The sequence below is a fragment of the Hippopotamus amphibius genome, chromosome 9 (genome assembly GCF_030028045.1).
Source record: "Hippopotamus amphibius kiboko isolate mHipAmp2 chromosome 9, mHipAmp2.hap2, whole genome shotgun sequence".
Classification (NCBI taxonomy): domain Eukaryota; kingdom Metazoa; phylum Chordata; class Mammalia; order Artiodactyla; family Hippopotamidae; genus Hippopotamus; species Hippopotamus amphibius.
In genome coordinates this window covers 95291593-95316244 of record NC_080194.1, presented here as the reverse complement: position 1 = coordinate 95316244, position 24652 = coordinate 95291593, and the positions used below count along the sequence as shown (strand labels likewise).

Sequence of the window (24652 nt, the reverse complement as noted above, 5' to 3'; positions counted from 1 at the left end):
GCACTTGGCAGGGTGTGTACAATAGGATAACGGGCTGGGGATTCAGGAATTGGCCAGGAGGCACCTGGGAGTCGAACCATGGACCTTGAAATATGGGTTGATGGAGAAAGAAGCAAGGAAAGGAAGGACAGTTGGGGATCAAAGAATGGTTCTGGTGAGAGTAACTGGATGGGAGAACTGGGAGAGTGGGGAGGAGCTTTCAGTTTAATACTGTGGAGGCATAGCTCTTATTGGTGATGAATGCCTGGAGTGTTCTCTATCAGCATCTCCTGGAGGGGGCCTGCTCAGTTCAGGGTATCTGAGTTCAAGCACCACAACCCACTTATTTATTTATTTATTTATTTTTATTTTTTTTTCCCCCACTTATTTACATAGCTGTCTCCCCACGGCCCTCAGCCGGGCCCCTGGCTCCCTGTTCTAAGGAGCTACCATTTCTCCACCCCTGCCATCTGCATTGTGGTAGACACTTTCATATATTATCTCTAATCTGCCCAGCGACCTTGCATGCTAGGTGTTATGACTCTAATATAAAGATAAAGAAACCAAGATCAGAGATCTTAGGAAATTTACATGTAATTCTCTAGCTAGAAAGTAAATGGCAGAGCCAGGGTGTGACTGAAGAGTCCAGGCTTCTTGCTCTGTACGCCTGGACTGTAAGCTTCTCGGGGTCAGAAGGGTCTTCTCCGTGTTGAAGGCTTAGTCTTTGATGCTTGTGCAGAATTGGAACTCAAGAAACACTGGGTGCGTGAGTGCACGAGGAAGTGAGTGAATGGTGCTAAAAGTGACACTCCAGTGCTGTCTCCCAAGGGAAATAAAAGTGCTGCCACCCAATGAGAGAAATGAAGATAATTGGAAAGAGGAAAGATGGGAAGATTTGTCAATCAAACGGCACTAGTGTTGCATAAATAGAACAGAGGTGTCTTCTCGGGCTCTTTGCGACTGAGGTGCTGGGCACCTGGCTGTGGCCTGAGAGAGCCGTCCATCAGCTTTCCCATCTGCTGTGGGGCCAGCCTAATGCTCCAGTCCTGGCAGGGGGTGGCCCAGAAACTCCAGCGGAGGAACTGAAAGGGGAGGGACCTAGGAAACAGAATCCCCGCGGGAGAAAGGAGAGCCCCTGACCACTCAGTGACATTTCACTTTGTATTTCCTTTTTAGAATCTGAGGCTGGTGTTTCTCTCCAGATCTTCCTTCAGGGTGTCAAGGGGCGTGGGGGGATGGGCAGGGGAGGACCAGGTCCCCCATCAGTTGTCTGAAGGGTATGCACACTACCTGATGCAGGCTTGGGACCCTGGCTTGTGTCTGCTGGGTGGCTACCTCATCTCCTTTCCCTGGGAAAGATTTAGTGAGTCAGGTATGCAGCCTGCTTGGAAGGAGGGGAGTTCCAGATTTGGGGGAAGTGGGAAAGCTTGGTGGACAACCTGTTTTGGTTTTTGTTCTTGACCACAAATTTCTCTCCCACCCTCCCTGAATAGCAAAAAGGACAATCTCCTCCTTCCAGGCTTTCAAAGCCATTGCACGCTCCCTGACACTGACATCAAAGCCTCTTCCTCAGGCCTGTGTGCCTCCCTCTCGTTGCCTGTCTATTCAGCAAGTCTGTAATTCACCATCCTCCCTCTCCCGCCCGCCATCACCAGCCCGTTTCTTCTTCATGTGGCAGGGCCTGAGGTCCAGAGGAGAGTCATGGCCCGTCGCCCTCAGTATCCACATCAGACCTGCTCCTGCCGCAGCCCGTCCCCCAGCTGTGCGCATACACCACCCGCTGTCTGCTTGGGAGGGCTGAGCTCTGGAGGGAAAGGTGTGGGCAGTAGGTAGGGGACCCTGGTGAGCAGATGGAGTCCTGCGGGGACTGTAGGAGCTTTAAAGGCTCACAGAGCCTATCCTCTTTATGTCACAGATGAGACTGAGGGCTAGAGAGAGAAAATTCATTTGTTTAATCCTTCATCTGCCGGTCCATCCTTCCCTCCATTTAATAAAGATTCATCAGACACCTGTCAGGTCCAAGAGACACAGCAGTGTATAAGAGAAATGAGGTCCCTGCTCTCAAGCAGCTTTTGTTCTGATGGGGCGAGGGAGACAGTAAACCATGAACTTGAAGCAGCTCTACCAAGGCTAGTTGGCTGCTGCAGAGCTGGACCTCTTGCGGTGTCTTTTCCGAGACCTGTCAGCACGGCTCCCTGCTTCCTAGGAACCTGAGCTTCAGTTCTTCTCCAAGAACAGGAGTTAAACTGGATTTTAGCCTTGATACTTCTGGGCAGCAGAGGGATTGTAGAAATACAAGGAACTTTTGACCAGTTGAGACTAAGGATTCTTTTTGTTATTTTGGTTAAATATATATAACATAGAATTTACCATTTTAACCATTTTAAGAGTACAGTTATTGGCATTAAGTACGATCACGTTGTGCAGCTGTCACCACCATCCATCCACAGAACTTTTCATCTTCCAAAACTGAAACTCTGTCCCCAATGAACATATATAACTCCGCCTCCCTCCCCCAAGCCCCTAGACCAGGAATTCTTAACATTTTGTACTATGACCCCCTTGGGAAATGTGGTGAATCTATGAACCCTTCCTCAGAATAATGTCTCTAGATGCATAGAGTGAAATACGTAAGATGACAAAGGGAAACTTTAAATACAGGTAGCAAAATATTTTTAAGCCGTTCGTAATACAGTATACGTGTGATTCTTTGTTATGCTGTTAATAAGCTCAAGCAGTGGTCAGGTATCTACTGTTTGCATAAATATTTCAAGATAACTGCAACACTTCTTCTAACGTGGCATGAAAATATCTAGCTGTCTCTCGATGACCAAGTCATAGGTACAGCTCATCCGACGGCTTTGTTGCTTTCATTCCCATGGAAGGAACTGCTACATTTCAGTTAGAGCTTGGTACAAATCAAGATGTAATATTTTTACCCTCCGAGCTTACCAGCCTCCTGAATTCTATCCCTGGATTGCTTGGGGGTTTCGTGGTCTGCAGGTCGAGACCCTGCCAAGACAGTTTGCACTACCTTTTCTGCCTAGAGGGGCAGTACCTGGGACCAGGCGTATGTCATGAGTAGGACATGGTGACAGAAACCATCCCGGTGTGCGGGGCCTTGAAGGAGGGAGGGTAGGAACCTCACAGGAACCCGGCCAACGGGGGAGAGTGGCCCCCTTCTCCCCAAGCCGCCAGCCTGCTGTCTGAGGTGGGCGGGGCCGGCGCCCCCTGGACGTGTGCCTTCTGGCAGCTTCCCGCCCCCCCCCCCCCCCCCCGCCCTTGTCCAAAGGCTCAATGCAGAAGGGAGCCATATGGTCCTTTGTGGACACGTTTTCCCCAGTACAGTATCTTCCCGGTGGGAATGCGGGGCCTGGCTCCCCGTGTCAGCTGTGCGTCCCTTCCCCCCGCTGCCCCACGCCCCGCAGCCAGCCCGGAGCATCGCAGGTTGTGGGGGGCAGGCGCCCTAAGCTGGGGAGCCCTGCAGAGTCGGGGTGAGTGAGGAGTCTTTTAGTAACACCCACACCCACACACGCGCACAGAAACTGTTGAAGTGAAGTCAAATGTCTCAAAGTCAGATCCCTTTTTAGTATGAATTTGCTGTGTCTCATTCTGAGCACTAATTCCAATTTAATTGCAAGTGGCCTGAAGCCTCTTCAATAGGAGTAACAAATGGTTTGATTTTGTAAACTTCATCAGACTGCATTTTAAATGCGACACAGTAGCCCAACTCGAATGCCAATGAAGCACTGGAGTAGCTCTCTGTTTACTAATTATCCGTTTTTACTCCAAGCCACGCTGGCTGGCTTGTCTGATTAAATCGGATTTGTGGGATAGAGAACAGCTAGCAGAGTTTTCTCTATAGTAAACGAGATTGAAACTATGGGCCGCCTGGCTGCACACTGTAAATTATATTTCCTTTTAAAGGGGACGTGTCTCTTTTATTTCTGTGTCGCCCCTCCTGCATATTAAACTTTACGGCACGGGAGTGTACCCAGCTCCTTCTAAAGCCAGCCTCCTCTCGCCCTCCACCTGGTAGCCAGCTCACTTCTGTTGCTTTCCATCTTCCTCTCTGAAGGACTGGAAAGGAAATTGGGGGCCACATCCCAATATGCCCTACCCCACACTCCTTTTCTTTTTTAGTCCTTGCTTTTCTCCCCTTTATCCTGGGGGTGAGTTTTCATTATGTCATTATTCTCAAAGGTCCCGGTGATGATACGGGTTCTTAGAATCCATTTTGAGTTGGCGAAGACAGAGTTCTAGCGATAACACTTGCGGAGACCCCACACGGACTGGGTTTTAGCCTTTCAGGAAGACGTGACTATTGGCGGTACTGGTGGGGTGGGCCAGTGTGGGCAGTGAAAGAGCCAGTTTCTGAAAACTTAACCTTGTTCTTTGGTTCACCCTAGAATGAAGTCCTTTCCTCTCAGCAGAGTGAAATTCAGATCAGCTGCTTCCTATCTGTGGTCCAGCAGAGAAGGCCATGGCTGGCACTGGAGGGGTGGGTGTTGGTGGACCAGGGCACACTGTGAAGCCCAGGTTGGGGCACCTGGTGTGTCCCCTACCCACTCCCTGGGGTCTGGAGTCTGGAGTCTGGCCTGGAGCTCCTGGGCTCTCCTAATTGTTTATTCCTCTGTCTCCAGAAGCCACCTCCATCCTTCATCTTTCCTATAACACACACACACACACACACACACACACACACACACACACACACACACACACACACACACACACACACACACACACACACACACACACACACACACACACACACACACACACACACACACACACACACACACACACCACACACACCAAATGCAAGGCAACCTTGAATAAGGTGTAATCAGGCTGTGCTTAAACTTTGCTATTGCTAAGACTTTAACACCACACGCTTGACCTGCCTCTCTGCCCTCAATCTTGGTATCCATCTTTGTGCCAGGAGCTTTTTATATTTTAATTTGCTTCTGAATGTCCTGCAAAATTAACGGCGTACGTACTTTTCCCTCTTTGGCCATTGTGTGCAGTACAGTAGGGGTAGGCCTGGCGGTGCCTCTGATAGCCTGGTTACCGTGGGAATGAATGGCCACCACACTCTCAGGCTCACAGCCCTCCTTTTAATTGTTGACAGTAAAAAGCATTTAAATGCTGCTTAATTTGTAATCATCTTCTGGGGGGGGGAAGGAGAGGAACCATTAAAATGTCAGTAAAATGAATACATCCTTCCCTCTGTTTTTTTGGTTTGGTTTTGTTTATTTATACGAGGTAGTTTTTCTCTTCAGTGCCCAATGTTTGTCAGATATTTAAATGGCTCTGAAACAATCAGTATTTCGTTTTATTTTGAATTTCTGTCTCCCCCAGTCCCTCTTCCCCTCCCAGCCCCATTCTGTCTCTGGGTCTTTGTCTTGGAAAGGTCTGTCTGTCTCCCTGTCTGTCGCTTCTTTTCTAGGTGGGCCTCGTCCTGCCTCCTCCTCCTCATCTCTGAAATACATTGGGGTTAACAGGACATTTTAGATAAGACCCCAGCTGACTTATCTTTTTTCCGACAATCCCTCTTCTGGGCCCCAGTTCCTGCTGGGGTTGGGGGTGGGGGTTGCTCAGGGTGACTTTGGGGATGCCTGGATGCAGGGAGATGGGCTGCCTATTAAAAACGTCTTATACGCTGAAGAAGACGAGCTAGGAAAGAGGCCTGGTGATGTTATTGTATAATAAGCAAAGTGGGTCTCATCTTCGGGTGGAACCTGAGCATCCTCCCATGGGGCTCTGGACACACTACTCAGAATTGCAGTGCCTGCTGTGTGTTGGCAGCGTGCTAAGGAAACGAGGCCGCTGGATTCGGAGGGTCTGGTTCTCTGACCCACTATCCTGGTTGTCTTTCCTGTCACCCCGGTGCTGGGGGCATGGGAGACAAAGCCCTTGCTCCCCTCTCCCCATCCCATCACCTGGCCCTTGCCCAGCACCGAGAGGCTGGCAGGTACCCTCAGACCCAGTGTCTCAAGAGTTGCCCTTCTGGGTGTATGGCCATTTCTAGGGGGTACTAGCCAGTAACTGGTGGCCCCTCGAGAGTCTTGCTTTCCCCATCTTTCCAAACACCCCTGTCTCTCAGGGCCACTCGAGGGTTCAGAGGGAACGACCTGGATTGGCCAAAGCAAATGCTCAGTCAAGGTTAGATCTCTTCTGTGTCTCGCCTGGGACTGTCCCTCTGTGAGCCGAAGACAGTGGTTCCCAGTAAAGCCCCAAGATTCTCTTTAAATAAAAGAAGCTTGTCAGGTGAGATTTTGAAGGAGAAATGCCTGAACTGCATCTCAGCTGAAGAAAGCTCTTTCCATCTTCAAGCACCCTCTTCAAATAGGCCTAGAATTATTGACTGTTAGAGTAGGGGGAACCTTTTAGGATCATTTACTTCCACGAGGAAACTGAGGCCCAGAGAGGTCCAGTAACCTACCTGAGAGTGCACAGGAAGTTAGCCACTGAGCCAGGGCTTGAGGACAGGTCTTCTGGCTGAAGACTCCAGTGCTTTCCTCTTGCAGTCCTCTTCAACTGGGAGCCGGTAGTGAGAAGTCACAGGAAAGGGCAGGGCCGGAGGACAATGGCAGGACAATTACCCTGGCCTGTCCTTTCACACGCCATCCTGCCTTCTCATCACACATTTCAGGGCTTCTCTCCCAGAAGTCTCAGGACCAGATGACTTAGAGGCTGAGGGACCCTAGCATCTTATAGGCCAGCTCTCATGCAACCTTGCAGACAGCTGCAGGTCTCCTGCAGCAGTCACAGGCAAAGGGCGCAGAGCTGAATACATGCCAGGGAGGCCGGATTGAGGAAAAAACCTATTGTAACCCTGTGTTTATTTGCACCTACCAAAGGAGGGACGTTGGGACCCCTTTGGTTTTGGGAACCCTCTGCGTAGACAGGTGCCTGCCTCTCTCTTTTGAGCTTTAGTCCTACAGAACGAGCAGTGTAGAGAAACTGAGGAAGTCAGTCCTCCTCTACCTCTTGGCAGGAGAAGCTGGGCACCAGTCCTTCAAGGCAGCAGGATGCCCACCTGCCTATCCCCCTCCCCCTCCTCTCCCAGGCGGCCCCATCTCAAAGGTCGCATCTCCTACCGCCAGAGTGGGCAGTACCTGAGAGCCGCTCCCATTTCAGACCCCCAGGGCTGGGCCAGACGGGCTCTGCAGAGCTGGGCTAGGTTAAGGGACTGCGGGCCGCCCCTCTCCACTCAGGGCTGTTGAAGTTGGTCCAATTTTTCAATCGCGGGCCAATTAGTTTCACAAATGGGGGCCCCCGTGGTGCCAGGGCACATTTGTTCCGGGCCTGCGTGCTCTCTGGGCCCCATTGTCCTGCCTCCCACCCCCATGTGGGCCCATTGTCCTCGCGCCCAGCGGGCGCTGCTTATGGCTGATTTATACGGGCAGGCGTCCTGCGGGCTCCAGGCCGCACCGCCACAGCTGGCGGAGGTGCTTAAGGCCTCGGACCCTGTGACCTCTGCCCTAGTCCTGCTGTCATTTTGAACGTTACAGACCAGAGGGCTGCATACCTCTCCGGATTTACTTTCCGCCCCAGCCTCCCCCCACGACACACACACCATCTCCCTTCCCTTTTGCCTCTTTGCTCTTGTGGTGGACGTTTGGACTCATTCTGGAATGGCTGGAAGGGTCCAGGAGCTGGCTGGGAAGGGGCTGGCGGTTCCAGGAGAGGCAGCTAGTCTCTTCTGAGGCGGCGGCAGCTGCTGTCCCTTCCAGGGGGCTCTTCATCCTCGATTTCTTAGTTCCGTACCTGATGTGGTGCAGGGGGAGCGTGTTCCCATCGCTGCATTACTGCCAGGGATCCGGGACCTGGTTGGACATCCTGCAGTTGCGTTTGCCCTTGGCATCTTTCCAACAGGGCGGTCCAGCGTGAGGTAGATGGAACAGGGAGGCAGTCATGTCACCAGGCAGCAAAGCACGGGTCCGGCCCCATCTTAACCCGTTGACTCTCTCTTGCAAACCAAACTCAACTTTCTTCTCCCTTTTTACCTCTTTTCCTTTCTTGTCCACCCCCATTCTTGTCCCCTTCCCCCAGTTTCTCCCCTTCTTCGGCTCGTTTGTTGGAGTGATTGACAAAATTAGTAAATCCATTCATGTTACTTTTATTGTGCAGGTCTCAGTAAATCCCCCATGTCCGGGGTGCACCTTAATGAGCTAGTGAGCTGACAAATTTGTTTACTGTAGCTGGAGGTGCCGAGTAATGAAATGCACTTGTGTCTGCAGCTCGCTGCTAAACAAATACACAGTTTTCTGGGAGCCAGCATTACTAGCTGCTGCTGCCCGAGAATGCCGCCACGTTCCCCAAAAGACTGAGCAGGGGTGTGTGAGTGAGTGTGTGTGTGTGTGTGCATGCACACACATGCACGGGTGTGTGCTCTGAGACGTGTAATCACTCACCCATCCATGGCTTTAGTTTTAAAACAAATCTGAATCAGCTGGTCCAGCTCCTCTCCTTTTGGTTATTCATTGAGAACTCTCTGCTCCCTGGACTAATGATATGAAATCCTAACATTCCCCCTTTCCCAGGTGGAAATGGAAGGTTATAGTGATACATGGGTGCCTTCCAGGATTCTAAGCAGATAAGAAAGAAAGGAAAAGGGGGTAGGGAGGGCTGGATAAGGAGACTGGAATTGACAAGACTGAAATTGACAAGCAGGCTAGATGCTAAGGTTTTTAGCTCCTAGCTTGATTTGGGAAGGTGTAGCTGAGCAGATGATTAAAGGTGCTCCAGCGTAGGTGACTGTATGTAGGAGACAAGCACTGGTGCACAGACTTGTGGCTAATTTGGTTTGAGGCAAGCCTTCCAAAGATGTTTTTCTCAGCCTTCTCTACCCCTCCTGGGATAGAGGCTGTAGGCAGTAAAGGAAAGAGTGGGACTTGTCTCCCACTCTCTAGCAGCTGTTGTTCCCGGGGAGGGGTCAGTGGGCTGACATTTTCTTGGGCTGGGTAGACTGGGTCCTCTTTGTGCACAGAGCAAGCCTTCTGAGGAAGACTGGGAGTTCAGGACTCATCCCAAATGATGCTGAAACTTATGTCCAGGAGGAGAGCTAGAGAGGAGTTTGGCACTTTCTCCAGTAGATCCCTTGAAAAGGAGCCAAGCCCTAAGTGATGGCACAGGGGGCGTCCAAAGGGAGGCACCCCGCCACTGTCATGAGCTGGGCTTTTGCTTCCTTTGTGTCTGCTCCCTGGCCTGTCCCCCTCCCGCCACCTCCAGCCTCTTGAGATGCAGACAGAGCCTTCCTGCCTCTGGTGTGAGTCAGCCCTGGGCTGCCTGTCTCTGTCTGTCTTTTTCTCCTGCACAGGGGATGATGCGGCTCTGCCACTTTTTTAGCAATGACCTGGGGGAAGGAGAAGAGAGACAGGGAGGAGGCGACAGGTCTGTGACAGTTTTGGTGTGCGGTTACAAGGCCTCAGCGGGCTGGAAGTGGTGTCTTAGGAAAGAGCAATCCTGAGGGTCCCAGGAGGTAGAAAGGCACATGTGAGGGTTTGAGGGCGGGGTGGAGGGTGGGAGATGCTTCCAGGTTAAGTCAGGGTTGTCACACACCCCTAAATTTGATATTTTCTTCCTCTGGAGAGAAGAAGTTGCCGGGGAGAGGCGGGGGGCGGGCAGGGAAACAGCTCTTCCTTTCTTGGGTGAGGTTGGGTGGAGTTGGACATGAGAAGCCCATCTTTGGTCCACGTTGCAAGCACATGCATACACACACACACACACACGCACGCATGTAACAGTCACGGCCGGCTCACCAAAAAAGCCTGAGTATATTTAGATCCCTCTGCTCTTTTGATTAAGGAACTGCTTCTATCTGGGGATAATAAGGGCCTTGCTCCAAGAAGGTGCAGCACCTGAACATCTTCTCCAGCTGTGTACCCCCCCCCCCCGATCCTGTTCCTTCCTTTCTATTAAAGAGCTAATTGGTATGGAAATGGCACAGGTGTAAACATGAGGGGTTTTGTGTCTCATAATTTCAGACCCAAGTCATCCCCTGGGTGAAATAAATACCCTGGGCCTGTGTCACCCTTTCTGCCTCCTGTTCCACCCTGGCCTTGGCGTTCTCCCATTTTTTGGCTAAAATTAAACGTGTTTTAAATTAGGAATCGGTGAGTCGTACATGCCCGGCAGCCAAAATTGGCTGTGCTTCCCACGGGGGCGGAAGGTGGGTGTGGCGGGGTCACCATCTCCATGTAGGACTGATGCAAATGAGGGTACAGATATTTGCGTGGCCCTTCCCCACACAACCTAGGGCCTCTCTCCATCGCCCCCACCACGCCCAGCCCCTCCTTCTAGTGCAAATTCCCTTTAGGCAGACACCCGTGGGGTCCAGCCTGAGGCTCAGCCCCATTCACTCTTCAGGAGAGCAGAAGTGCTATTTTTTGACCTGATAAATTATTTCCTTGGGCCAAGGCTAAATTATGTATCTGATTTACACTGAAATTTACAGATTAATTGAAAACAATCCATGTGTAGGGTTTACGTACTCAATAACTGGCTCCTAACAGCACTGTGACGTTGTTGTTGGACAGGGTAGCTTAGCTGCGAAGGCCATTTCCTAGATGAGGAAATGAGGCCAAAGACAGCAGCTACATGGCCCAGGGTCACAGGGCCAGGAAGGGCTGCCCTTTGGGGCTAGAACCAGGGTCTTGTGACTGTTTCACTACATGATGTGGTAAAAATGGTCCTTCTGTGGGCTGGGTCTTCACGTCTGAGCAACAGAGCTCAGACATGGAGCCAGACCTGGGGAATCCTGTTCAGCCCGCCAGACAGACATGAGAGGCCCCAAAGAGATCAGCTGTCTGAGGGTCCCTGGGAGGCAGGTAGCTGCTGTCCTTGGCCTCATTTCTTCATCTCAGAAATGGTATTCACGACTAAGCTGCCCTTTCTAACACCAACTCCATAGTGCTGTTAGGAGGCAACTGGCAGACGTCCGTGCGTATGTAAACCCTGCAAATGTATTGTTTTCCATCAGTCTGTAAATTTCAATGTAAGTCAGACCCATGAATTAGCCTTGGCCCAAAAAAATAATTTATCAGGTCAAAGAATAGCACTTCCTCTGCTCTTCTGAAGAATGAATGGGGCTCAGTCTTAGCCTGGGCGTTACTCATTTCCAAGGAGAGTCTTGTGGGACGCTCCCAGTAATGTCTGCATTTGGTCTGGGCTTTCCCCGACTCTGGCCATCCATCGCTCTGTACCATGACTTCCCTGCCCTTTGACCCTTGTTCCGCAGCTCCTTATTTATTCTTGAATGCAGCGTGCAGTTGTAGAGCGCCTAGTGTATGCCAGGCCCTGGGCTTTATCTTGGGGTTATAACAGTGAAGAAAATAGTCCCTGCCTTGCAGGGCTGACCATCTACCAGACAGACCTGCATGTCAAACATGAGTACAACAGAGGGTTTAATAAGTGTGCTGGAATCATGAAGGTTCCGAGGAAGAAGGTGTTCTTGGCACTGAGTCTAAATGGTGTCACTCATCCAAGATGCCTTTTCTGGGGTCAGTTTCCTGGAAGAAGCAGCCCAGAGTCGAGAAAACACCTTAGGCTTGTGTATTGTGCAGGGCGGCCATGATCTGTATCCAGGTTGTTCCTTCAGGAGGACGCCCAGCGGAGGGAGCGGTGAAGGCTGGAGTCCATCCGTCTTTGCTCGCCAGAGCTGTGTTCCCAGACGCGGATCTGTGTCTGCCCGTGATTTTCTAATTCAGGCAAAGGCATCGTCTGGGCTGACATCAGCTCTGCTACCGCTTCATAGCTAAAAAGCTTTTTCACGTGGGTATCTCACTGGCTGCTCTCAGCAACCACCAGAAATATGGCAAAAGATGAGCAACCTCTGGTCCAGAGACGTTCAGTGACTTGTTTCAGGTCGCAGCGCAAGTAGGTGGCAGAGTCAGGACCCACGTGCTCCTTTTGTCTCCCTTGTATCCTGCTGACCAGCTGATTTCTGAAGGTCTTTTGCAACCAGTGGAGGCTCCTTCCCTCTCCCCAGCGCATCAGGCACGAGGCCTCCCCGCAGCAGGGAAAGAGCAGTGAGCATCTCAGGGGCTCAGGCGCTGAGGGGAGCAGAGTGCTAATGCTGCCGGAACCCCTGGCCTCGCCGAGCATCTCACTGCAGCTAATGAATTGCTAATACAATTTTCTAGATAATTTTATTTCCATAGTCCCACATGTTAATGTGTTTCCAAAAGCTAGCATTTATTTGCTTAATCTCCCAGTGTAATAGAATCTGCCCTGACTCATCATACATGCGAACAATCAGCTAGGCAGAAACTACTGCAAATTGTTTAATAACTCAAATCTCGTCTCTAGATTTTTAACTTGCATGCACCAATAGCTCTTCTTGTCTTATCCACTTCTCCCCCCGCCCTTTCCTTTTCTCTTTAAAAATATTTTTCCATCTTCTCAGCTGCTGGTCTCCAAACAGAAGAATGGAGACTGGATGTGGGGTCTCAGAGCCCCTGTCTCTTCGTCTCTGAGCCTGGGCCAGTGTATCGGTGGCCAGGGAGAGGCCCTGTGCCCTGTGGGATGTCCCAGGAAGGAGAGAGAGAGCACTATAGAGACAACTGTCGCATTTCCTTTCCAGGTGGTCACTGCGTAACTTTAAACTTGTCACCAAGGTATGGAGCTGGCGTCCAGGGCTTCAGATGCACCACGCCTCCTGACTTAAGCCCAGATGCGGGTCCTGTCCTGCCACTGCCCCGGATTCCACTTCTCCAGTCCTCCTCCTGTCCTCCCAGCCCCCACCCTAGACTGGTCCCCACCCCTCTCCAGTAGTAGCACAAAAGCTGGCATCTCTCTCCCTGCTTTCGGCCCCTTGCCAGTGCCGTGGGTCCCCAAGTGGCCCCCAGAGGCATTGCCCTCACATACTGGTTGGATCATGCTAGCACCCACCTCCCATCTTTTTGTGGCACCGCATGGCCTGTAGGATAAAATCTAATCTGTCTCACCTTGCCGTGCGGCCCTCCATAATCCGACCCGCAATAACCTTCCCTTTCCTCTTCGTCCTCGGAGTCTGTCGTGTCCCTGCCTGCTGTGAAATCCACGTGCGCTGTTTCCAGCCTGGTTCCTGTGCCCCTCTCTGATCCTCGGCTTCTCAGCCCACTTCATTTCCTAAAACCTAACTCAGGATCTCCACAGCGCTCTTGGCATCAGCCTGATTCATCCTCAGGCCATTGGCTTGTCTGTGTCCCACTAATCTGGAACCCTATTTCTCTGGTTGGTCTCAGCATCCCTCTTGTCACCTAGCATAGTGCCTGCACTAAGTGGCATTCACCGAGGCGGCTGAATGGACACAGAGTGGGTTCAGGCCATCCTGAGAAGACAGGACCACATACTGGGGCAGCTTTGGGGCCCTGGGAAGACTGGGGAGGTGAGGCTGCAGGGTTCTCAGCAGTCTGCCCTGCAGTGGTACTGACCCTCAGAGCTCCTCTGGACCTGGGTTTTTTTTTTTTTAACATACAAGCAATGTTCCTCTCTCTCTCTCTCTCTCTCTCTCTCTCTCTCTCTCTCTCTCCCTTTCTCCCTTTCGCCGAGCGGGATCTTAGTTCCCTGACCAGGGATTGAACCTGTGCCCCCCTGCACTGGAAGCGCAGATTCTTAACCATTGGACCACGAGGCTACACCCTGCACCTGGCTCTTTAGGCTCGGGTGTCCTACTGAGAATGTCATTCATGTTCCCTCTGACCCAGGCTCCTTCCACACTGGAGATTTCGGGGGATGCCTAAGGAGAAACCTGGGCTCTTAAAGAACATGGCTTACCCAGGAAGCCCACTCCGTCTTACTGTTAAAAGGCAGATGTTTGATGTCTGGCTTCATCGGGGTTCTCTGTGGGGTGAGGTAAGGGCCAGAGAGGGGGCTGGGGCTGGGGCCCTCTGGATGAAGCAGCCGGAGCTGCCGTGTCACAAGACATGTTGCAGATGGACTCCACTCCAGGACATGCTGGCCAGGCCAGACTGGGCTTTGAGGACTCACTGTCAGCCCTTGTCACTTCCGCTGGGTAGACCGCTCCCCTCTGTGTGTGCCCTCAATCAAGTGGAGCGAGCACCCCAGTATCTCGCAGGGATGTAGCTGGCTCCCAGTGGAGTAGGAAGGCTTCAGAGAGCTCTCTACCTGTGACTCGGCTTCCAGGGTGCTTCTCCTGGCCCAGGCTCTCCACCTGCTGCGAGGCTGGGCCCTGGATGCACTGGGGCTCCTGAACCAGCCGGGCTGCTGGTGTCATCACTGCCTCTTCCCAGAGAAGCCCAGGCAGACAGGTGGCAGGTCCAGAGGCAGACGGGAGCACAGCCGTGTGGTTTCTGAAATCAGACAGACCTTGGCATTTATCAGTCCCAGCTCTGCTTCTTTCTAACTGTGTGACCCTTAGGCAAGTTATTTAATCACTCTGTTTTCCCATTTGTAAAAAGGGGCCTGAGAATCCTGCCTGGTAGGGTTGCAGGTTTTAAATGAGATGACAACATAGATAAAGCACCTAGCACAAGGCCTACAGTAGTTCCCCTTCCCCTCTGCTCTTTGAGGCCAGGAACAGATTTGTGCCCTTGCTGGTCCTCAGTCTCTCCTGCTCAGCCTTCCTTGGGCCTGGATGCAGGCAATGTCTGCGGGTGGGATGGAGCGTGGCCGCAGGTGCTGTGAGGGGTTGGGGTCTAGGGGACATGAGAGGCCGTTCTTGGCTTCCTGCTAGTCCACTGCAAACCCAGCCATGAACGGCACGAAGGCAGCCAGAACAGGCCTCCCGTTTGCTCTCTCTGCTGATGGACCCAGGAGGCCTCAGGCTCTCCGTGCTGTCCTTCTTGTCACCCCCTTTCCACCGGGAGGCCCCTGATGTCACACTGAGCAGCCCACGACTGGCCACAGCCAAAGCTCTGCCCCACCTTCCACTCTGGGCTGACAGGTGCCGAGCCTGACCCTCTTTCCTGCCTGTGTCCTTTACACGGCGGGAGGCAGCGCCGGGCTGAGGACAAGGGATAAGACCCAGACACCAGCAAAGAGAGGCGAGCAGATGGGGAGCTTCCCAGGGGAGCTGACATACTTAGGAAAATGGCATCCAACATGGCGGGCCAGGAGCCACCGGCTAGGACTGCGGTGGAGGATTCCGGTGCCTCCTCCTGGCGCTGGACCCCCGAAGGCCATGGCTCCACAGCAGCACCAGGCAGGGGCTTGATAACAGACAGGAAACGGCAGCCTGTTTCTGTAGGGTACCACGGGGCTCCTACCTGGGCTTCTGATCAGTGCAGGGGACAACCAGAGTTAAGTGAAAATCTCCTGTCCCTCATTCGCTTAAAATCCCTTGGCAGTTGCCCGTCGGTCTTAGATGAAGCCTAAAGCTCTTAACATGGTTTCCAAGACCCCGTATGAGCTGGCCCTGCCCACTTCTTTGACTTCCTCTCTCCTTTCTCTCTGCCTTCCCAGCTGCACTGTCCTGTCTGATCCTCCGACCCGCCACGTTTCTTTCCAGTTCAGATACTATTTCGTCTTCCTGGAATGTTCTCCTCGTGGGTGCTGGGTAACATCTGTGATGAGGGCAGACACTTTGTACAGTTTTCTGTGGTTACATCCTTGGGGCCAAAAAAAGTCCCACTTGTAGAAGATACTAAGATAATATTTGTTGAATGAATGGACCCTTGAGGTGTGTGCGTTAATGAATGGAGACGTGGTTGAGAGAATCAGGAGAGGATCAACTCCAGGCTGCCTGGGTTCAGATCCCGGCTCGCGTTGCTTGTGAGCTCCGTGCTACTTTGGACAAATTACGCAGTCTCTCTGTGCCTCCTTTCCCTGATCTGAAGGGTGTGGATGTAGAGCCCGCCTCTTGGGGATGGGATTTTTAAGTTGGTTTCATTCGGACAGTGGCTGGTACAGGTCGTCTTCGTTTTTGCGATTCCTCACAGAGGTCCCCCTGATGCCCCACCTGCTGTCCCAGGCTCTGAACGTCCCTCTGATAGATGCTGTCTTGGTACTCGGCCTCCAACACAGCATTCCATACGACTGCAGACTCATTTGCTGCCGCGGTGTGTTTGATTAATGTCTTTCTCCCACTAGGCTTTAGGTTCCATGAGGGCAGGAAGTACGTGGATTTTGTCCACCATTGGACCCGCATGCCGTGGGCTCCATCAGCATCGTGTGGCCTGCGCTGCCTCTGGGTTTGCCGCTGAGCGCGGGGCCCAGGGGCGCCGTCCTGAGTCTGTTGCTCCAGCCCGGCTGGGTGAAGAGGGCCTGTGTCCACCCCCTGAGGCTCTCCCCCGCTGTCTCCTACAGGCACGGACATGGCTGTCTTCTGTCTGCTGTGCGGGAAGCGTTTCCAGGCGCAGAGCGCGCTCCAGCAGCACATGGAGGTCCACGCGGGCGTGCGCAGCTACATCTGCAGCGAGTGCAACCGCACCTTCCCCAGCCACACGGCCCTGAAACGCCACCTGCGCTCACACACAGGTAGGCCAGGCCGCGGACAGGCGGGGCAGGGTCTCTGGGAACCGATGGCTGCACTTGCCTCCAAGCACATCAAGTGGGGGCATCCTCAGCCCTCCTCTGCTCCAGCGTCGGGCATGCAGGGGCCTCATAGGTGCAGAACAGTGTGGGCTGTGATCCTGCCCCACCTTGGGGACCTGTGGTTCTCAATCTCTCTGTGCCCAACAGAGAGGGTACCCATTAGAAATGCAGGCTCCTGGGTCCCACCCTCAGAAGCTTCCACTCAGTGGGTATGGGTGGGATCCAAGACAACATTATTAGTAAGTATTCCCAAGGGTTTCTGATGCAGGTGGACCCAAAACGCATTTTGAGAAAAACCTGCCTGCTTGGTCTCTGTCTCTGCCTTTCCCCTCCCACCACTGGCCCTGCTCCACACACACACACACACACACACACACACACACACACACACACTCCTGAGGTCAGCCTCAGGCTCTCAAGGAAATGTGGCAGAAGTGGTCCTGCACATTCCACGATAGCAAAAGCACATATTCTATACTTGGGCCTTACTCCTGTTTAGGGGAGACAGTGAGGGTGTGTAAACAATGAGCCGTGAAGTATCCCTGCCCAGCCAGTTGCAGGTGATGGGGGAGGAGAGTAGTTGTGAGTCCGTGGGGTCTGGGTTGGGATACTTGGTCCTGAGAGCCAAGAGGTATTTGCTCCGATGCCACAGCCCCTGACCGCCTAGCGAGGTCGTGGATGACTGGAACACCTTCTTTTCTCTGACTGTGCACAGATAAAGGATGGCCTGTTTTTGAGTCTGCATGTGTCTTTGCTTGTGTGTGTTCTGTCCTGGGTTTGGGTTGAGAGGTGGGTGACGGGGCCAGGGAGACAGAGAGGCAGACTATCTGGGTGTGTAACAGGATATGTTCTCATGTTTTCTAGAGAGGGTGTAAAAAACTCTGTGTGCCTTATGACAGGATTGGCAGGACCCTTTCCTCATTCTTGAGTCTTGTCATAACTCTGGGATTAACTGGCAGGCTTTGCTGAACACGGGAGGGGCTTTATTTATCACAAACCGAGCTGGTCTGTCCTGCCTGCAGCGGGCATCCTCACCAAGGAGCCTGCCTGGGCGCTCGCTTCCAGAAGCCGTTCTGTTCAGGCGAGCATATTGTCTTAGCACCACCAGATTTGCTTAGAACTTTTTAGATTTGCTGGCTTCGGACAACAGGAGGTCCCACAGGGGAAGGCCCGACAAGAAGGGCAGAGGAGGAAGGGATGCTGACAAGAGCTTTCTCTGTAGTGACCGCGGAAGCATCCCCTGCAGGTACTGAGTTGGCTAAAAAGTTTGGGTTTTTCTGTAACATCTTACGGAAAGACCCGAACGAACTTTCTGGCCAGCCCAACATATGCCCCTTCCTGTCAACACCTCCCCCCGCCCCCGGGTCCCCAAGTTCAGCCTTATCAGAGGTGGCCACTTACCTTTCAGCCCCTTCTGAGCGCGCCGCTGGGTCCCATCCGTTGGATTCGTGTGACTGGAATGATCCCAGTCCTGCTAAGTCCACCCAGGGCACGCCCTGCTCTGCCTGTGCTGGCTTCTGAGAGCTCAGATATCAAAACGTCACTGTCCCCTGTGTCACAGTCATGGCTCAGATCCGCGGGGAGGGACTGTTTCCAGACATCGTCTGGGAGAAGTTCTTGCTTTTAACCTACGAAACATGGAGCACGTGTGCTGCCGTCTCACACACACCAACAGCCATCGCTTTTGCACCAGTGAGGCCCCATGCACGCAGCCCCGCTCAACGCCTCGTTAATATTCCGTTGTTCTCGGCCCATTTGCTGCTGGGGCCGGGTGTGTAGCACCGGCAGCTGTGTTTGGTAGGTTCGTCCAGCCGCGCTCTTGGCATTGACGGATCCCTGATTCACACGGCTCATCATATAATAAACTCTCAGCTGTGTTGAGCGGGGGAGCCGCGGGGCCGACGGAATGGGGCTGGGGTGGGGAAGACGACATTGGGCTTGGCCAGTGCCAGGGAAACCACCAGGTGAGGACAGACCGCTGGGGTCACAGGTGCCTTGGGCAGGCCGGAGGGGGCACTAATTAGTCTCGTTTGTCCTGTACTTAATGTCAAGCTCATTAAAGAGGCTACAGAGTTAATCAACATACCACAAATTGGATTTTGAGTTCTGCAGCCAGTTTTGTGTACATTATGGCAACACTGACATGATTAACTCTCAGGGTGAGGATTTCAGACCAGGTGCTCGCCGTGCTTCAGAATCTGTGTCTGTGTGGGGTGTGTGTGTGTGTGTTGGTGTCTTTTTTTTTTTCTACGTTTTTATTCCTTTTCCTGGGCTGACTCTAGAGATTCCCTGTTTAAACTCATTTAACATGTGATCCACTTCATAATTAAATTCATAAAAATCTGATCAAACCAACCTCTCTGCCTTAACCCTTTGTTTTTTAAACTCCTAGGGCCCCCCTCTGGAGGGGAAAGGCACAGAGAGACAATGGTGCCCTGTCCCCCCCCCCCCCCCCCCCACCGAGTGGCTGCCGGTGTGTGTTTTAATTACCGGCTCCGGCTGAAGTCTCATGTGGCCCTTGCTTTATTTATTTATTTGTATCTTAATGAGGATACTGAATCCTTGATTAAAGTCGTAATCGTTGCGGATTCAGTAAGGAGGGGGAGTCGGATGTCGGACGGGGCTGTGTGTGCAGACGTCTACACGCAGAGAGAGTGGTGTGCGGGCCCAGGCACACACAGACTGACCCACACTGTGTTAGACACACAGCTAATCAGGACCAGGGTCAGCGTGGGGCCTCTCCTCCCCTGGGGTTGGATGGCGCTGGCGGCTGGAGGCCAGGCAGTCTGCACAGCCCTGGGAGCAAGAGGCCGGGCAGGTGCCGGAAACCCAGGACTCTGCCCATCCCCAGATCTGCCTGTGGGGCCTCTCCTCTGAGCCTAGGGCTGGGCCCCCTCCGGTGCTGGGAACCGGGGTGTCGGGATGGCTTTGCTCTTTGAGCTTCTCCCTTCTGACGACGGAAGGGCTTTCACCCACCCCTCTATACCCTCGGAGCATCTTGAAAATCTTCCACCCGTGAGAGAGCCCGCCAGCGAGCATCCCCCCAGCATCCTCTCCCCACAGAGCCTTAAAAACCCTTCAGGGCCATCAGAAGAGATGAGAATTTATGTGGGTACAGGGGCTTGCATTCGAGAAGGGGGAGGTTTGGTTAGCGGCCTGAGGAGGGGAGAGAGAGAAGAGAGTAAAATATCATTTTAAAGAGGAAGTGAAGGCGCAGGCATGCGAGTCTATAACGAGAAGGACAATTTATGCCCAGGCACGAGCGCAGTTTGACATGGGGATAATGAAAAAACGTAGGTCATTGTGGATGACTTAAACCTTCAGCAGCTGAAGAAAATGTATGAAATGCAGAGGACATTACACGGTTGGCAGCCCCGCACATCTGCAGAGGGACAAGTGAAATACAGTGAGCCATTCTTTACCATAAACTGTGGTTGTTGGCGATGCAGCCCAGAGAAATTGTAATTACAGTGACAAGACGAATCAGCGATATTTAAATATTCATGAACAAAGTCTGGGGTGATCAATCTATCTTTATTGTCTGTGCCTTCACTCCTGTCATAAATAAGTAGCTGAAGTCCTCACCTTTCATCCCCCCCCCAAAGCCCCCACTTTGGGTACAAAGGGAAAGATGGTTCATCCCCACACCCCAGCCTCTGACCCCGTAGGGGACTTCAGGGTGGAATACACAGAAAGGGGGCTGATGGGCATAGATTCCAGGATGGGGAAAGGCAGTCATCCCCAAGTTTTGTGTGCTGATAATTTCCGAGCCTCTGCTCAGGATTGACCCTGTGCTATGTGCTGAAACTACAGGGATGAGCAAGGCTCCTCTCTTACCCTCCCGGTGCTTCTGTTCCTGTGGCATGTCCGTTAGCCGTCTGGTGAGTACCCAGTGTCCAGGCTCTGGGACCAGATCTGAATCCCAGCGCGGCTCCTTACGAGCTCTTTGACCTTAGGGACCATGTTTAAGCATCTCTAAACATCTCATTTTTCTCAGTGGTAAAATGAGCGTGATGGTGCTGTCGTGTAAGGGTGTTGTGAGAATTATGTGATACGATCTGTGTGAAGTTCTTAGCCCGGTGGTGAGCACTCAACAAATGTGGACCATTTTAATTAGAAAGTGCCGTAGAAATTGAGCTACTACTACTAAAAGGACCAAATGCTGGACATTTCTGCTCTCTGGGGACAGAGGAGAAAATGAGTCAGTTTGCCCGGGCAGGGGCCTAAGGGTGTGGGAGTGGGGGTAGCACTAAAGGGAAACTCCCAAACTGTGGTGACACGTGAGCTGGACTTTGATGGGTGACTAGGAGTTCGCCGAGGAGAGGAAATCACACAGAAAGAACAGCTGCATAAGACTGTGGAGGAGGGAAAGGGCAGAAGGAATTTGGGGGACAGTGAGAACATTGGACAGGTATTTTTGGGGGTAGGGGCGTTAGGCTGGAATGGCTTTTGCCCCTGACCTAGAGGAAAGGAAGCTGGGGGAAGGGGCTCAGAGCCCTTGGGTCTGCTCTGTGCTCAGGGGGTCTGCTTTCTGGCGGCTCTGTTCATCCCTGAACAAAGTAGGCTTTTGTTTCTCAAGACTGGTGCTTGAGGCATGGATGGCCACTGGGCCACGGTAAAGCATGGACATGTGTGCACAGGTGTGCTCCCTGTTGAGGCCAAGGGGCCGGCAGGGTGGCGGGTCCTTAAGTCCTCTCTGGAGGTGGTGAGTGCAGGCAGCCTCATCCTCTCCGTGCACTGAACCTGCCCTGCTGTCCCCTAAGGAGGGGGCCGGGGGAGGCAAGGGCCTGATCCAGCCCGTTGTCCCCACAGGTGACCACCCGTATGAGTGTGAGTTCTGTGGCAGCTGCTTCCGGGATGAGAGCACACTCAAGAGCCACAAGCGCATCCACACGGGCGAGAAGCCCTACGAGTGCAATGGCTGCGGCAAGAAGTTCAGCCTCAAGCACCAGCTGGAGACGCACTATCGAGTGCACACAGGTACGGAGTACGGACAGCTGGCTCCCGGACCTGAGCGGGGGAGGGGGCAGGTGGTTCCCAGAGAAGCCCAGGTGAGGATGGTGCCAGGCTGGACCAGAGTGGAGCAGCTCCTGTTAAGGGTTACTAGGTGACCCGAGTGCCGCTTCCTCCTGGCAAGGGCGAGGCAGACATTGCTCATCAATCACAGCACACTTTCCAGGAGTCCAGACTAGCCTTCTGGGCAGCCATACCAATAGCACAGATGACATCCATCCCTGAATCCTGAATTAGGGTTCAGCTGGCCTGATTAGCTGAAAGGGAAGGCTGAGATGATTTCATGTGACTTGAGGATTACAGTAAGAACTAGGAGACTTTAAGTTAGGCTATGATGAGAGTTGGGGAAAATTCTAAGTTAGATTGAGTTCGGTTCAACGATTAGAGAAGCAGATGGATTTACTAACCCCTTTACATATATAATGTTTTACCATTTCAAAGGGCCTTCTTGTTCCTTTTTACATAAAAGAAATATAAGCAACTGTTTTCTTGGGGCCTGAGGACAGAACAGGTGGAAGTGGTCCCGATGTCCAGAGCTGCCAGAGTTGGGGGCAGTGGGATGCTGGAGCCCACCCGAGCCTGCCTGGGAAAGCCATGGTGCACATCTCTTTCCAGCCCCATGTTCTGTGTTACCACCTTGGTTGCTTTGAAATCAGCCACGGTGGGAGTATTCACAACCTGGCCATCGGCAAATGCTACAAACTCAGGGCTTTTAGGAGAGCCAGTTGTTAAACATTTAGCATCAGCACACTGCCAGTTGGGGGTAGGTATTCAGAAGGACTTCCTCTGAGGATGAGATGTAGTGGAAGGTAGTGGAATGTGGCAAAGTAGGAAGCCTCCCCTGATCAGGGGAAATAGCTGCCTGAGCAGAGGAAGGGGGAGAGGTGATCAGGTAGGTAGGTCCTGCTGGCCCAGGGGAGGGTATGGTTCCCTGGGAGGAGAGGTGGACAGAGGGAGCAGTAAGCAGAGGAAACATGTTGTCATAGCTCGGCTTTGGGCCACAGGGAGAAGATGGGGTGTTTGTTGCTGACAGCTAGAGCGACCCCAGGATTTCCCAGAGGCCTGGGGCTTCTTCCTTAGCCCCTCGTCGGAGATGTGACCTGGCGGGTGGATCATTACATGCATTGGCGCTGACTATCGTAAATAGCTGGTCGATAGTTAGATCACTTTGGCTGTTCATTACTTCATTATTTGCAGGGGCCTCTGCACGGAGGAGTATCGATAGCGAGATGGCTGGCCAGTTAATTACTGTATCGAAACAAGGTTCCCTCACATCCTCTGCTCAGCTCCAGGGGACTGTAACGGGGCTGGGGGTGGGGGGTCCACAGCTGGGGCGTGGCCACACACTCCCAGGTTCTCCATCCCTCCCCCATTCTGGCCCCAGCAGGGAAGGCAGGGTCCAGGGCAGGTTTGTAGAGCCTTAGAGGAATAGCCATCCCCAGGTGTAGCATGTTTGAGGATGGGGTCCCCTCAGTTTCACCCCACCTCTGTTCCCCACCATCTGTAGCCCTGAAAGGACTCCATCCCTTGCTCCCCTGGAAGGAACTGTGTGCTGAAGAGCCACCCCTAAGGACTTTAGAGGCCTCACAGCCCCTTTTCGAGACCTCCGTTTCCTTTCTTGGGAAGGGGAGAGTCTGTGAGCTCTGAGAGTTAAGAGTTAGGCCGGGGGCTGGAGCCATGGTGAACCACACTGTGGCCACTAGCTTCGTGTGGCTCTTTACGTTAGCTACAGTGAATAAGATCATGATACATCAGAAACTAACACACCATTGTAAATCAACTATGCTTTGATTACAAAAAAAAAAGTACGCAGTTCCCAGTGACACTGGCCACGTTTCCAGCATCAGGAGCCGGACGTGGCTCGCGGCCGCCACATTGGGTGGTGCACCCATCGCTGCGTCAGCAAAGTGCTGACCTAGAGGCACTGAAAGTCCCTGGCAAGCCTGAGGTGGGGCTGAGGGTGCAGAACATCCCTGGGGCGGCTCTCACAGCCCCTCCCTCTGTCCCGGCCTTCTCCTGCTCTCCCCCTGCAGGTGAGAAGCCCTTTGAGTGTAAGCTGTGCCACCAGCGTTCCCGGGACTACTCGGCCATGATCAAGCACCTGCGAACGCACAACGGCGCCTCGCCCTACCAGTGCACCATCTGCACGGAGTACTGCCCCAGCCTGTCCTCCATGCAGAAGCACATGAAGGGCCACAAGCCCGAGGAGATCCCGCCCGACTGGAGGATAGAGAAGACTTACCTCTACTTGTGCTATGTGTGAGGCCAGCCCGCGGCCGCGGCGGGGGAGTAGGGAGCAAGAGAAGAGACGGAGCGGGATGAAGTCCAGAAGGACTGTGCAAAAGAAAAAAAAAAAAAAACACACAACAAAAAACAAAAAGCAAACGAAAAAAAAAAGAAAGAAAGAGAGGGAAGGAAAAGGACACCTGGGAGCTGCCTGGCTCTGGATTCTCTCTGGGGCTCCAGGTGACCAGGATGCCTGGCCGAGCCCCTGCCCGTGGGCCTCCATCCCTCCTTTCCTGGCTGGAGGTTGGCCTGCTCTGCTTGGGTGGGGGTGGAGGGGGTTTTGTTCAGCTCAGATGGTGGGATATTTTTCTCTTCCCTCCACCCAGATCCTCCTTCCGTGTCTGGAAATGGAGACTAGGAAGGGGGCGCGGGATCCTCTGGTCAGAGCCAGAGCATCTCTGCCTGCCGTCCTTTCACTGACTCCTGGGGAGGTGGGGGCTGAGGGGTGCGTGGGGGTGGGGTTGTGGAAGGGGTCCTGCAGGTGGCGGGGCTGGGCTGGGTCACTGGTTGATGCTCACATAGCGGCAGCTCTAGTTTGCTGGGGGTGGGGATCGGGGGGGGGGAGGGGCTCTACTGCCTTTCCCACCGCTCCGTTCATCTGTTGCTTTCTTCCACTTGCCACACCTGGGTCCCTTCGTGGTCTCCAGGAGGCTTGGGACTCTTGCCCCCTCCCCCAGCTCCTGTCCTCCCAGCCCCCCATGGATGGCAGTGTGTCGCTCCTCCTCTGGCTCCCTGGTGGGGAAGCCGTGTCTGACTCCAGAGCCCCTACTTACACCCTCAGCTTTCTGACAATGCAGACGAAGGAAATGGAATAGCCCGCCCCAGTCCAGCCCTGTCCTGAGCGAGATTCCTGCTGAACTTCTTTTGCTTCCAAAATGGAAAAAGGAAA

The 24652-nt window shown here is 53.1% G+C and overlaps 1 protein-coding gene across 5 annotated transcripts in view; it reads left to right on the top strand.

Moving 5' to 3' along the window:
- Window positions 1–24226, top strand: part of ZBTB16 (zinc finger and BTB domain containing 16) — a 186944-nt gene extending 162718 nt beyond the window's left edge. For 4 of the 5 annotated variants that reach the window (XM_057747645.1, XM_057747648.1, XM_057747647.1 and 1 more), the window contains exons 5-7: window positions 16237–16407; window positions 21277–21444; window positions 23511–24226. In XM_057747645.1, the coding sequence (XP_057603628.1) occupies window positions 16237–16407; window positions 21277–21444; window positions 23511–23740 (569 nt within the window). In that variant the 3' untranslated portion in view covers window positions 23741–24226. The remainder of the gene's footprint in view (window positions 1–16236; window positions 16408–21276; window positions 21445–23510) is intronic. The other variant, XM_057747644.1, reaches the window with a different exon arrangement.
- The last annotated feature ends 426 nt before the right edge of the window (window positions 24227–24652 follow it).